The 14480-nt window shown below is 33.6% G+C and overlaps 1 protein-coding gene and 1 long non-coding RNA gene across 51 annotated transcripts in view; one reads left to right on the plus strand and one right to left on the minus strand.

Annotated features, from left to right (window-relative positions):
- mcf2l2 (MCF.2 cell line derived transforming sequence-like 2) overlaps positions 1–14480 on the minus strand; it is a 198625-nt gene that overhangs the window by 64647 nt on the left and 119498 nt on the right. For all 50 annotated transcript variants that reach the window (XM_073916431.1, XM_073916415.1, XM_073916405.1 and 47 more), the window contains exons 16-21: positions 13260–13326; positions 11808–11923; positions 3512–3581; positions 3248–3340; positions 653–745; positions 349–474 (exon numbers count right to left, since the gene is read on the minus strand). In XM_073916431.1, coding sequence (XP_073772532.1) covers positions 349–474; positions 653–745; positions 3248–3340; positions 3512–3581; positions 11808–11923; positions 13260–13326 — 565 coding nt within the window. The remainder of the gene's footprint in view (positions 1–348; positions 475–652; positions 746–3247; positions 3341–3511; positions 3582–11807; positions 11924–13259; positions 13327–14480) is intronic.
- On the plus strand, positions 10309–12247 carry LOC108191587 (uncharacterized). Its single transcript, XR_001800514.4, has 2 exons — positions 10309–10370; positions 11870–12247. It is a non-coding gene; the product is annotated as an uncharacterized lncRNA (long non-coding RNA).

Consider the following 14480-nt stretch of genomic DNA (forward strand, 5'->3'; position numbering starts at 1 on the left):
TATGTTTAGGAGTGTGTTGTATTGTATCTGCTATTGCTGTTAGTCAAATTACCCCTTGGAGACAATAAAGAAATTCCAATCGAAGCCAATCCAATCATCAGCGAATGCTTTAGCGCTCCAGTTTCACTTTTACAGCTGTCAGCTATACTGTGCTTTATACTACTATGACAATAAGTTTTCAATACTTTAGGAATCCCATAGGATGTAATGAAGATGACAACTCCCACGATTCCACACTCAGTCAAGGCGTAATCAAACTGTGCCTTTGTTTGTTGTGAATATGAGCCAACTGGTGGCGAAAATGACATACTGTGCCTTTATTTCATGTATAATCTCACGTGCAGATACCTCAAAACCAGTGATGGCGATCTGATGCATGGAGTCGTTGACCGATTTGATAATGTCCAGCACTGTGGCCTGAGCTTCCTCCAGCTCAGCGGTGCCTTCTGGGTTCTTACTGCATTTCAGCATCTCCTGTGAAGTGAGCAGAAGTGTGTGAAAAAAAGAGCTTTGTAGGAATAAAACTAAACATAAAAACAGCGATCATGGGCTGATAATGAACTGATAATATGGTGCTGGGAAGGAAAATGATTTTACTTCATAATAGTATTAAATGCAGTCTCATTTTATATTAGTGTCAGCTTTAACTCACCTTTAACATAAGCTGGTATTTGGTGATTCTCTGCACAGGCTTTAGCAGATACGCGTCTAATGAAAGCTTGTGGTCCAACCTTTTCTGACACTCCTGCAACAAAGAATATAAGCAAAAAACGTCTTTCATTCATTCATTTTCTTGTCGGTTTAGTCCCTTTATTAATCCGGGGTCGCCACAGCGGAATGAACCGAAAACTTATCCAGCAAGTTTTTTACGCAGAGGATGCCCTTCCAGCCGCAACGCATCTCTGGGAAACATCCTCACACACATTCACACACACACTCATACACTATGGACAATTTAGCCTACCCAATTCACCTGTACATTCACAGTGACCTTCTTGCTGTGAGGTGACAGCACTACCTACTGTTCCACTGCCTCACCCAAACGTCTTTCAAAAAGGTACAATTTCAGTAGTGATGCTTGTAGCGTGCTCTTGCTCTTGCGTATGAAAACAAAAATATTTAAATTGTGTGGCTCACTATTTCTTGAACCATTTAACAATTTACATTAAAACAATTAACATTTTTTAAGCAATTTTTAAGCAATTATTTGATTTCACATAAAAAAACAAACAAATAAATAATAATAATAATAATAATAAACCATTTGGCTTAAAGGGGTGGTAAAGAATGTAATTTTAAGGCTTGGTTGTGTTAATAAGATGCAAAGCAATGTGTGCTCATGTTTCACTTAAAGGAAATCCCGTTATTTTTTCATAAATCTCAGGTTGATTAAACACAGCTAGTCAGCTAACATGAAAACGACTGTCATATTTCCTAGTTCCTCTGAAAGGCCCGCCCTCAAGTAACTCTTATTGGTCATGAGTCATAATGTGCTGCGATTCGCAGATCGGCTCCACGTCACGCCCGTACAATCACACGCGTTTTGTGCTGTGTAAACAGGCAGTCAATCTTATTCCCGCTCTCTAAAATAAAATCTGACAAGCGTCTGTAACGAGTGAAAATGGGGTGCGGCTCCTTTAAGAGAATTTGCCATTGTGTGTGTGTGTGTATCTATATTTGTGTGTGTGCTGTTTGTATGTGTGTGAACTGTCTGTAGATGCGTGTAACACGAGAAGCGCATGTGCACGGGACCAATGTTTATTTTAATTTTTCTCTGATGCTTAGATTAAGTTATTTTCTGTAATATACAGTGACACCGGTGACAGAAGAATAAAGCACAAGATGTGGGATGTGACCTGTGTGAGCCTTGATTGATTTTTCTGCTGCTACATGAGTTAGGTGAGCTCCCCTGTATTTTTTTTACTCAATGCATTACACGACGTCCTTCACATATATTTGGAATATGCATGTATAAGTAATATGACTATTTCACATATCTTTTGCGAGTTCATTATCTGAGATGTAAAACGCAGGAAAAGTGCCTTATAGAAAGACACGCATGCGCTGGTGAAGAGTGAAGAGTCTGTGTGTGTGTGTGTGTGTGTGTGTGTGTGTGTGTGTGTACAGTGGTTTGACTGATAAATATGAATTTGTAGCTAAATCATTAGCGGTGACTAACATAATTTCCCGTTGTTTACATCCTTGCTACAACATAACGTTAAGGCGAGACACTGTACATGTCATGATCAATTTTAACAAATAAAACACTTACAGGTTGTGGCTCAGAGTTCACAGCTTCTGCTTGTTGGAGCTGCTCCTTGAGGAGATTTTAACCCAGTCCAGCACTGAACAAGGAGAGATTCTGAAGCTGTGTTTTGTCAAATGATGCTTGCTATGTATTTTATAATTCTCTGGATCATAAATAATATTAAACATTAAGTACTTTGGTCTTTGTGCCGTGTCCTTTGGAAGCCCAAATACAGAAAACAGAAGAAGCTCTGTGGAAATAGCAGCGTTTGGACAGCATTCTAGCTCCCTCTAACATTACAGCACCTCTGGCCACGCCCCTTAGCTGCGCAGTGTGTGTGCGCGGTAAAAGTAATTTTGTGATCTCACAGGCCCGGAAGTACTTTTTTGTAGTCCCTAAAATTCGATCGCTGTAGGCTTTGCGAAGCTAACTGAGAGCTGAAATCTACCCGCATTTGGCAGATTGGAGGGTGTCTATGTAAAGCCCTGCATATACATACATATATATATATATATATATATATATATATATATATATATATATATATATATATATATATATATATATATATATATATATATATACACACACACACACACACACACACACACACACACACACGTTTCAAATAAAAGCTGTTAATTTCAATTTCCTGTTAAAGAATGCTGTAACAACATTAATAAATACATTTAAAAATTATTAATAATATAATAATAATAATAATAACAACAATAATAATGTATCTTAAACTACTAACATAGTATTATAATTATTATACAATATTATAATAATTTTTAAAGATCATGTGACACTGAAAACTGCAGAAATTATGCACAAAATTGAGCTTTGCCATCATTTCTACAATATTTAACATTTTTACTGTATTTCAATCATACAATTGAATCATCAATCTTAAGAAATTTTTTTTCGTTCAAAAATATGACCAAATCTTACTAAACTCAAACCTCTTTAAAAGTATACTGTACACATTGGACTTACCTGAAAGAACATACTGTCCCCGCATTGCCGCCACAAAGCTTCAGAGCGTGGCTTATTCTGACAATATTTCTCATAAATCTGCAACTCTTCTTTCTGTAAGACAGCAGATCGAGACAAGTATTAGGATCTCATTTCTCATGCTTTCATTTTTCCTGTTTCCCAAGCTACATCTCTGCCAACGCTGGCATTTAAGCAGAATTTTCCAGCTCTTTATATCCTATTTCACATACTTTTAATTGTACTGTATATCAAACCTCAACTCACCCGCTTCAAAAAACATGTTCCCACCAACTCCGGCTTTTCGGCAGAATTTTCCAGCTCTTTGAGAAATATCCTGTCAAAACATCATTTAAAAAATGAGAGACTAAATAAACAAGCCAAAGAAAAGAGAGGTCAACAGGCAGAGAGAGTCCACAAGGTTTGGAAATGAGTGAGCCTGGCCCAAGAATGTGTTGAAGATATTTGAAAGTGTCCAGTGATGTGAATTCTCTCTCTCATATTTTCCAAATGCATTAGAAAATATTTTCCAAATGCTCTAATAGAAAAAAAAACAGACTGCTGTCGAGTCTTTTTTGTTTGTTTGTTTGTTTGTTTGTTTACCATTTACTTGTAAAGCAGTACCATTCTCTTAAAGTTCTGCTGTTTAAATTGCATTATATTACATTACAGGTCTTCTCCTTTAGTTTTAAATAATTAATTTGATTTATTATATGTATATATTGTATTTATATTACATTTAAAACTTAACTGAGATAAGTTAAAATGTGAAATACAACTGGTTAACAATAATGATTATACTATGGATAATATAACTATATGAAGGTTTGATTCTAATATACAGTTAAAGTCAGAATTATTTGCCCTCCTTTAAATGTTTTTCTTTTTTTAAATATTTCCCAAATAATGTTTAACAGTGCAAAAAAAAAAAATTTCACACCATGTCTGATAATATTTTTTCCTTTTGGAGAAAGTCTTATTTGTTTTATTTCGACAAGAATAAAAGCAGTTTATCCAATAATTTTCCTAATTACCCTAAGGGCATAAACATGTCAAAGTCTTGAAATACAACATCTGAACAATGTCATTAGGTGTGGTAACTGTACTGTAGTAAAAGTGGAACAACTGACTCCGGTTCATTGCATTGTTACAAAATAATGCACACTCGAGGTGTAACACATGCACCACTGGCACACCTCAGTTTTGCACCATTTCCTAAAAGTTCAATGGTCGGTCATCAATTATATATTAAATACTTTATTCATATTTGCTCATTTATTATTATTATTATTATTATTATTTCTATTATTATATAAAGACCTTTATAAAGGTTAAATATTTGTATATTACCTGCATATTTATATATTACATTACTGTAAAATATTATACAAAAATTAGCAGTCTTCCATATTTTGTAACAGATGTTTTTATGCTTGTTATGCTTTTAAATTGCAATATGGGACCTTTATCTTTTCTCCCACAACTTTTGATGTTAAAAAGTTTGAAAAAGGTTTTATTAACATTTTGAATAGCTAGAGATATATTGTCTGTATAAGTGTTTTAAATTATGATACAAAAACTTTTTTTTCTATTTTGTGTATTTATTAGTGCTGATAAAATGAATCATGATTAATTGCATGCAAAATAAAAGTTTTTTGACATAAAGGGTTCTATTTTGACAATCCATGCACAAAGTGCAAAGCGCAAGGCGCAAACGCATTAGGGGCGTGTCAGAATCCACTTTTGCTAATATAAAGACAGAAAAATCTGCTTTGTGCAGTGGCGCATGGTCTAAAGAGTTGAGCTTACTTTCTTTATAATTTTAATTTTACTTTCACTCTTGTGGAAAGGGAAACTTCTTGTATGCACATCCATTAGCCTATAGATAATTAATTTTGTTTGTTAAGTGCAAAGATATGTTTCAAAACTATGTCTAAAATCAGTTCTAGTTTCCAGCAAAGGAATAAATGAACAATAATAATAAAGTGTGGCCAAAAAACTGAGTTATTTTAAAATACACATGCTGTGCCCCATATGGTCTAAAACCTGACAGGTGGGCAAATCTAAGCTTGTTTTTTTATAAAACAAATATAAACATGCATAAAATAAATAATACTTTTAATAATAATAACATTATACAAAAGCAAATTGTTATGAATAAACTGAAACAGCCCCCCGAGATAAAGAAGGCATGAAAGTATGGTGTTTATATTTAAGCTAGAAAATAATTTGTTTTGTAAAATTTTAATCCTTTATATTTATATCCTATATATTCATACTATTTTAATTCTTTTTCATATGTAAAGATATTTGCATATTGTTGTACATCCTGTTTGTATTAAGAAATGTGTAACGGAGGCGCACAACTAACGCGCTCTGCGCTGGACTTTAGACCAGCTTTGTTTTGGTCTATAGAACAGTCTATTAAAGTTTCTCAAAATAGCAACGCGCAAGCAATGCGCCTCAACACCCCTCCTTTTTTATATCACAACGCCTATGGGCACACATATGAGTGCAAATGCATTTGCTATTTAAACAGCATGGCGCAAAATGACTCTTGCGCCAAGCTGAAACTAGCAAACAACAATTGCGTTGCGCCTTGCGCCACATTGTGCCGGGTGTATGATAGGGCCCAATGTGTGTGTGTGTGTGTGTGTGTGTGTGTGTGTGTGTGTATTGTGTAAATTTATTTACTTATATATAAATACACTAACGCATGCATACTGTATATCTGAGAAAATGTAAATTTAAATGAAGGTATAAAACATATGCATATTCTACAAATTATATATAAATATCTATGTAACAAAATTATTTTGATTCTATGTATGTGTTTAGCACATATCACAAATACATAATACATATATAGAATACACACATATTATTTCAAAACAAACTATTATATATGGCAGCTTAAAGTCGACTCTTGTATGGAGAATGAAGTCATATGAATTGCGCAGGATTGATTTTTTCACAGACTTTAACAGCGTCTAAAAATCTTGATGGTCTTCTGGGTTTCGTCTATTAAATCTAAGGTTTATTTTTTATTCTCTATTGAATTTGAATCAGGTGATTGGTTGGGCCATTCTACAGCTTGATTTTCCTTTTCAAAAGCATTTAGGAGTTTTCTTGGCTGTGTTTTGGATCATTTTCCAGCTGTAATGTCCACCCTGGTTTCATCTTCATCATCCTGGTAATGCAGATGTTGGACTGAAGCAGCTGATTTACACTGATGAAGGGCAGAGGGTTGCTGAATATCTTCTGACAGATTTCAGCTGCTGTCTGGGCTTTCACTGCCTTTCTACACCTCCCTTTCTTAGTGTGTTTAATTCTTTTTTCCAGTGTTGTTTCATTTTATTACACAGAACTTAGTTTGTAAGCTAATTAGATTTGTTTTCTTTTCCTATTGGATTCCTTTGGTTGTTACCAATATCTGGTGAAAATTTCAAGTAAACTGCACCTTTAGAATATGTTTTCTGCAAAAAACAATGGTGACGCGTTAAATACTTATTTCGCCCACTGTATAAAATATACTGTTTTAAACTATTAAAACATCAATAAAGGCCGTTCTGCTAAACTGGAGCACTGAGTTTTCAACATCAAAAGCTGACAGAGCAGAAATCAGGGTCCCACATGCAATTCCTAACTGCAAATAGTTAATTAACAGATGTTTACTGTGTATATGTAAGGTCTGATCTGATGTTAACATTTGTTGACATTTTTCTGCAAATAAAACATAGAAACACTAATATTCTTATTTGAAGATGACGACGGATTATCAGCAATTCATCAAATCAAATACAAATTAGCAGAGGTGGGACCAAGTCATTGTTTGGCAAGTCACAAGTAAGTCTCAATTCATTGCCCTCAAGTCCCGAGTCAAGTCCCGAGTCAAGACAGTCAAGTCCCGAGTCAAGTCCCAAGTCAAAGGCAACAAGTCTCAAGTCAAGTCCAAAGTCCTACAGTTTGATTTTCGAGTCTTTTCGAGTCTTTTTAACACGAAAAAAAAAAGGTAAACAGATTATGTATGGTTAAGATCTGTATTTATTAAACAAACCTTTTTTATTAAAGAACATTGCTCAAATATATAAAAATACATATATTTTCTGAAAAAGTGCTGACCAGTGCTGCGTCTTATCTCCACAGCATAATGCACAAGAACGAGTTCCACGACAAAAGAGTCCATTTTGCCTCACATCACACAGAAACTGCAGGTCTACTGCTTTTTAATTATGTTTTCAGTGACCAACTTGTGATTAACCAAAATTACTTAAACTACCTCAATGAGGCAGCAGTAGACCAACAACTCCTGTGTGCTGCAAAATAAAATTGAGTGAACTTGGTATTTTGTCAATTGAATCTCGTGTGTGCTGAAGAGATGGAGATGCAAATCTGTCTAGCAGCAATGTAAAATTGTGGCACATATTCTCAATGAAGGCTACTTCTTACAAACAATAACGTTGTTTTCCTAACATAACATTGAAGAACTTTGCTCTCTACCTTGTGTGATGCTCGTGCACCGATTTCCTCTGTTTGTGGACAAAACTGCTTGCGAGCTCTCAAACATACGTTGCGCGTGCGCAAATTTTTTCACGCTCTCAAATATGCACTGAATTTGTGTCTTTCCTCTTCGTTTTGTGCTTTTTGATATGATTTATATTGAGGCACTTTTATTAACAGTAACCATAATACTAAAATAGACTTTCATATTAAATTTTTCATCTAATAAACCATAACATTTTGGCTGTATTATATGATGAGATATTTCCAGTTTCAAACACTTAAAGACACAGAGAATAGAGGTTGGATGTATAGAAACCATATAGAGGACTAAAATACTGCTAAGAGGCAAAACATCAAGAATAATACAAATACCTTTAAGGTTTTAAATACTAAATAAAATAAATAGTATCAATCCAAAATATTTCGTGCTATTTAGTCTCCACTTTCCTAATATGCAACTCCCTCTCTGACTCCTCCACTAACTACAAAAAAAAATAAAAAATGAAAAATAAAAATTACTAATTGCTTCTTACACTCTTTACACCTAAAACTTGCCTACAGCACTTATTCATTGTTGCTCTTATAGTTGTGTAAATTGCTTCCTTGTCCTCATTTGTAAGTCGCTGTGGATAAAAGTGTCTGCTAAATGACTAAATGTAAATGAAAAAGGTAACACTTTACAATAAGGTTGTATTAGTTAATTAAGTTTATGTACTTACTAATGTAAACAAACAAAGCAGTGCAGTTTATTACAGTATTCATTCATGCTAAAATTAATGGAAATAAAATTATTGGTTAATTCTTGTTAACTCACAGTGCATTAACATTGATGTTAACAATCATAACTTTAAATTTTAATAATGCAATAATAAATGTTAAACAATAATTAATAAAGGTTTATAAGTATAGTTCATTATTAGTTCATGTTAGTACATAGATTAACTAAAGAAACCTTATTGCAAAATGTCACCAAAAAAGCAGTTTTTTCAGAGTTTTAAGAGCTTTAAAAATAAATTGCAAAAACAAAAATTACAGCCATGTTCATTCATAATTATGTGAAATAAATCACGAGAGGGTAAATTTGGTTAAAAAAACTAAAGTATATTGGCTTATGCACAACATTAAAACAATGCTTTTGCACAACAGTAACACATTGCTAGTAGTAGTCTCTTACCTTTGACAGATGTTGTAAATCCGCTGAATAAAACAAAAGGAGCAGATCGCGGATGTGTTTATTTCACTCCGAGTCAGAATGAAAATGGCATCTTCAAATTTTCCCGCTGGTGCAAAAACACGGAAGTGCGCCACAAAGCGCTAGTGGTCGAAAGTATGCGCGCATGCTGTCTGTCACACACACATCTACACACACACACACACACACACACACACACACACACACACACACACGCAGAAATAGAGCGTTTGGCGTCAACATACTTTTTATCTTTGGACTTTTTATGGAAAGTAGCAAGTCTTTACAAGTCAATAGGCGCAAGTCCAAGTGAAAGTACAAGTCATTCATGTTCAAGTCCAAGTCGAGTTGCAAGTCTTTTTATATTTTGTCAAGTCGAGTCTGAAGTCATCAAATTCATGACTCGAGTCTGACTCGAGTCCAAGTCACATGACTCGAGTCCACACCTCTGCAAATTAGTATTTAACTCAAAACACATGCCTGTTAATAACTTCAGAGAATAGATTTCTCATTTTACGAAGGCTTCATTTTCTCTATATGGAAAAGAGTAGCATTTACATTCTCCTAAAGTTTACCTTTTGTATGGCATAATAATAAAAAATAAATTAATTCAACACAATAATAGATGGAAACCTACATAAGAGTGAAGGGCTCATAGCAGAATTATATCCCTATTCTTTTTTATTTACCAAATACATACATTTTTAAATGGAAATCTTTCATTTCCATCAGTTCAAATCAAAACAAACTGTCTAATATCAACAAATACATAAGCCATCGACAATGCCCTGGCTTCATAACTGAAATGATGACATGCTCGTGTTTCAATGTCTGCAATAAGGTCAAATCCAAGGCTACAGCGGGTACTGATAGACAATGGCGCTATGTTGTTTATCCGCACCTGATTGACGTGCTAGAAACAGGTGCTGAGAAACGACGCACAACAAAAGCTCTGGGGGATGTTATTGTCAAAATCCCATGTAACTCGATGCCACATTGGAAACAATGAACTCTAGAGTTATAACCACTAGCATGAGGCCAGCTGAACAACGGGACTGCCAAACCATATGGATTATTAGCCACACTGACCTTACAAACTAATATCACCACCCACAACAAACCAGACACACCATTGTTCCTCTTTATCATTATAGGCTTACCTAAAAAAAATGGTTCACTTCCTTATATAGTGTTGTGGGTGTTTCCAGTTTACACTACAGGGAAATATCAGAGTACTATTTTAAAAAAAAAGAAAAAAAAACTAGCCCAACCAGTTGTCCCAAATGCCATGTCAGGAATGTGGGAACGACTATGGGGGAGGGGCTGGTTTATACTGGGAAAAAAGGGTGCTGTCTTTTCTGGAAAATCTAGCTCATGCTGTTAGCTGGGTTTCGGGATACTAGTTGGTTTCTGGCTGGCAGATCATCAGGGGTGAGTAACAAACCAGCATTGGTGTAATTTACTATAATTATGACTCACATATTATATGATCTCTTTTTTGGGTCTCTGTTTAGTTTTGTTATATGAAAACAAAAGGAAATTATGCTAAAATATGATTATGAAAATGAAGTGCAGTTTTTGGTCACCTTTCACTTTCAGCACACAGCATAATGAAACAGAGAACAGAGAAGCAGTAACATCCTCATCAAGTTCTCTTGTTATTGTTCTTGTATGGAAATAATAATATAATATAATATAATATAATATAATATAATATAATATAATATAATATAATATAATATAATATAATATAATAAATATAATATAATATAATATAATACAATATAATATAATATAATATAATATAATATAATATAATATAATATAATATAATATAAAAGAAGACTTTAAGGTTTCTTTAAAACATTTAAAAGATATAGTTGAAGTCAGAATTATTAGCCCCCCATTTTATTTGTTTATTTTTTTCAAATATTTCGCAAATGATGTTTAACAGAGCAGGGGAATTTTCACAGTATGTTTGATAATATTTTTTTATTCTGGAGAAAGTCTTATTTGTTTTATTTCGGCTAAAATAAAAGCAGATTTTAATTTTTAAAAGCTATTTTAAGGTCAAAATTATTAGCCCCTTTAAGCTATATATATGTACTCATATATGATTGATATATATATATATATATATATATATATATATATATATATATATATATATATATATATATATATATATATATATATATATATATATATATATATATATATATATGTGTATGTATGTATGCATGTATGTAAAAAAAATAGTTAAATATATAAATATAAATATTTTCTGAAACAACCCTGATTTTAAATCAGATTAAAATTAATTTTGAAATACACATATTGCAATTTATTCAAATTTCTACACCTAATAATTTTAATAAACCTATTAAAACCTAATAAACTTTTTAGGAAAATTTATTAATTGACAAAAACTGTAATAAATTAAGTTGTCTGTATTGACTCTTTTAGGTGAAACAAGAACAACCAGAATGTTCTGTCAACTACTAGACTTAATAGCTACATGATTAAGGCTTATTTTTTTATATGTAACAAGAGTTCTGATCGAAGTACTGGAATTAGTAAGGTTACTGTTCATTGAGTAAATCAACATGTGTTGATGTTAATAAAGCCAACAGCATCCTAAGCATGAGCGGATATACTATACTCTTCTGCATAGCTGTAATCTCAAAAGCTTAATTTAAACTGGCTACATTTCCGAAATAAAGGAAGAATAAACTCTAACAAGTCATTCTCTTTACATGAAACACTTCAGATTAAGCAATGACTAATTCTGAGCAGATGGAAACCTACTGTAACAGCATGCCTTTTAGGTGGAAATGACAGTACTGGTGCCAAAAACAGTTTCCTTACTTCTGGTGGAATTGGTAAATTTCTGGCAGATTTCCAAAGAGAACTTCCTTCTTGTTTTCCAGGGATGGTGGGATCAGATAGATGAGTTCTGGGTCATCGAGTGCCGCGGCATAGCCCTGCAGAAAGCACACCAAAACAAACACAACCAAAACCATAAAAAACAGACTTGCCTTTACAGCTGATGTATGTTTTGAGATTTACATTGTTTTGAACACTGTTTGATCTGTTTACTAGAAAAGAGTGACAATGATTTAATTAAAACAACCTAAAATTGCATATAATTAATAAAGCATCTTTAGTAATTGATGTATTAAATGTGAATGAAAGTCAGCATGAAAGCTTGAATCACTATGTACATAAATAATATGAATGAGACCTTTTAAAACGTGTATCTTCAGCTGTGGTTAACTTACCTACAATAAACTTTATTTACTTGACAAGTACATTTCCTGATCTGTATTTTTAAGCAAATACTACACTTTAAACATTTAGTTTGACTACTGTAATTTACTTGTTTTTATATCATAGTGGGGACTTAAACATGAATCCACACAGACTTGTAGGAACTTGTGTCACCATGACCTAAATTAAGGAGCCCTTGGGTAAACATATTTGTAAATCGCACATAATTAAATATATTTAAAAAAATGTTAAAATAAAAATACAGATTGTTTCTTGTTAGGTTTGGGTTTAAGAGTAGCAGTTAGAACAATATACAATATTCATTCATTTTCCTTTTGGCTTAGTCCCTTTATTAATCTGGGGGTCACCACAGCAGCATGAACCGCCAACTTATCCAGCACGTTTTACGCAGCGGATGCCCTTCCAGCTGCAACCCATCACTGGGAAACACCCATACACTCCCAGTCACACACATACACTACGGACAATTTACCTTATCCAATTCACCTATAGCGCTTGTCTTTGGACTTGTGGGGGAAACCGGAGCACCTAGAGGAAACCCACACGAACACGGGGAGAACATGCAAACTCCACACAGAAATGGCAACTGACTCAGCCGAGGCTTAAACCAGCAACCTTCTTGCTGTGAGGTGAACATACTACCCACTGCGCCACCGTGACAAATTGTAGCATAAACATTATTACGTCTAATGTCCCTTCTGGGATATAAGAACAAGCATGCATGTGTGTACCAGTATTTTGTAATGTTGTGAAGACCAAATGTCCTCACATGTATAGCAATACTGGTCAATTTTGACCTTTTTGTCCTTATGAGGAAAATGGCTCATGAATGACACATAATGAAATATTCTGAACAAGTAAAAATGCAGATCCCTAACTGTGAGAATTGTGTTTTTGTTGTTGGAATAGGTGGATGAAATATAGTTTGTACTGTATAAAAATTGTCATATCTATATAGTACAAGTGTGTGTGAAGCCCTTTGTTTTGCAATTTAGCCATTTTCTGTTTGCTGTGTTCAGATTAATGTACCTCTATGATGCTCTGCAGCTCTTCCACATACAGCCTTTCCGTCTCAATTAGTTCATTCATAATGTGACTGTTAAGAGAGAGAAGAAAATGTCAGTATATTTTCATACAATGATTTCACAATGTGACCGAAAAAACAATGTCTTCAGTGTGAACATGACTCACAACACATGACTTAAGAAATGACCACAAAGGATGATAAAAAAAAAATCTAAAGCTAAATCTAAGCTAAAAGTCAGAGAACTGACATGACAAACAAAAGGGCAACTCAGTTTCCATATACAGTTGAAGTCAATATTATTTGTCCTCCTGTAATATTTTTCATTTTCAAATATTTCCCAAATGATGTTTAACAGAGGAAGAAATTTTTGACAGTATTTTATATAATATATTTTCTTCTCGAGAAAGTTTTATTTGTTTTATTTCAGCTAGAATAAAAGCAGTTTTGAATATTTTAAAACCATTTTAAGGTCAAAATTATTAGCCCCCTTAAGCATTTTTTTCGGATTGTCTACAGCAGTGGTTCCCAAAGTGGGGGTTGTGTGACAATGACAATTTTGATTTGTGATTTCAAAAAGTCAAATTAATTTAATTAAAGTACAAGAATTACCATATTTTAACTATAAATGATAAAAAAAATAGCTTTCAATATTAAAAAAACAACAACATGCAAGTGAAAAGCCATCAGCCTTTAAATAATTTTTTCCGTTTTTACATTAGATTAACAACACAGCAATAGCGTCAGCTGCAGCAAATTGATTTTATAGCACCAGGTTCAAGTTCCTGACATCTTTATGGCAATCAAATACATTAAAAATAAATACAGGCCACAACTGAATATTAAGAACAATCTCTGATTGGCTGTCTACAAAACTAAACCAAAGATAGTCTCTTTAGCTGAAGTTAAATTTAAATTAAACAAATTCATTATTACGGTTGCCGTATATTATATCTCTCAGCCTGTTATATCCTTTAAGTCCGCCTTCGTGACAGCCGATTGGTCGGGAGACCAATCATCATTGGGCGACGTGGAGCTGTCATATAAAAGGGCGCCAGGAAGAGCGGGTGGAGGCGCTTTTCCTTTGATCCCGCTTTTGTGTTTTTTGCAGACACGGTTTTGTTATTCGTTGTTTTTGCATAACTTTCATTTGGATGAAATGATTTTGTATTATTACTTCCCATTTTTGAGCTACTTTGTGATTTTTTGCACATCTTAATTTCGAT

The sequence above is a fragment of the Danio rerio genome, chromosome 11 (genome assembly GCF_049306965.1).
Source record: "Danio rerio strain Tuebingen ecotype United States chromosome 11, GRCz12tu, whole genome shotgun sequence".
NCBI classification, from domain to species: domain Eukaryota; kingdom Metazoa; phylum Chordata; class Actinopteri; order Cypriniformes; family Danionidae; genus Danio; species Danio rerio.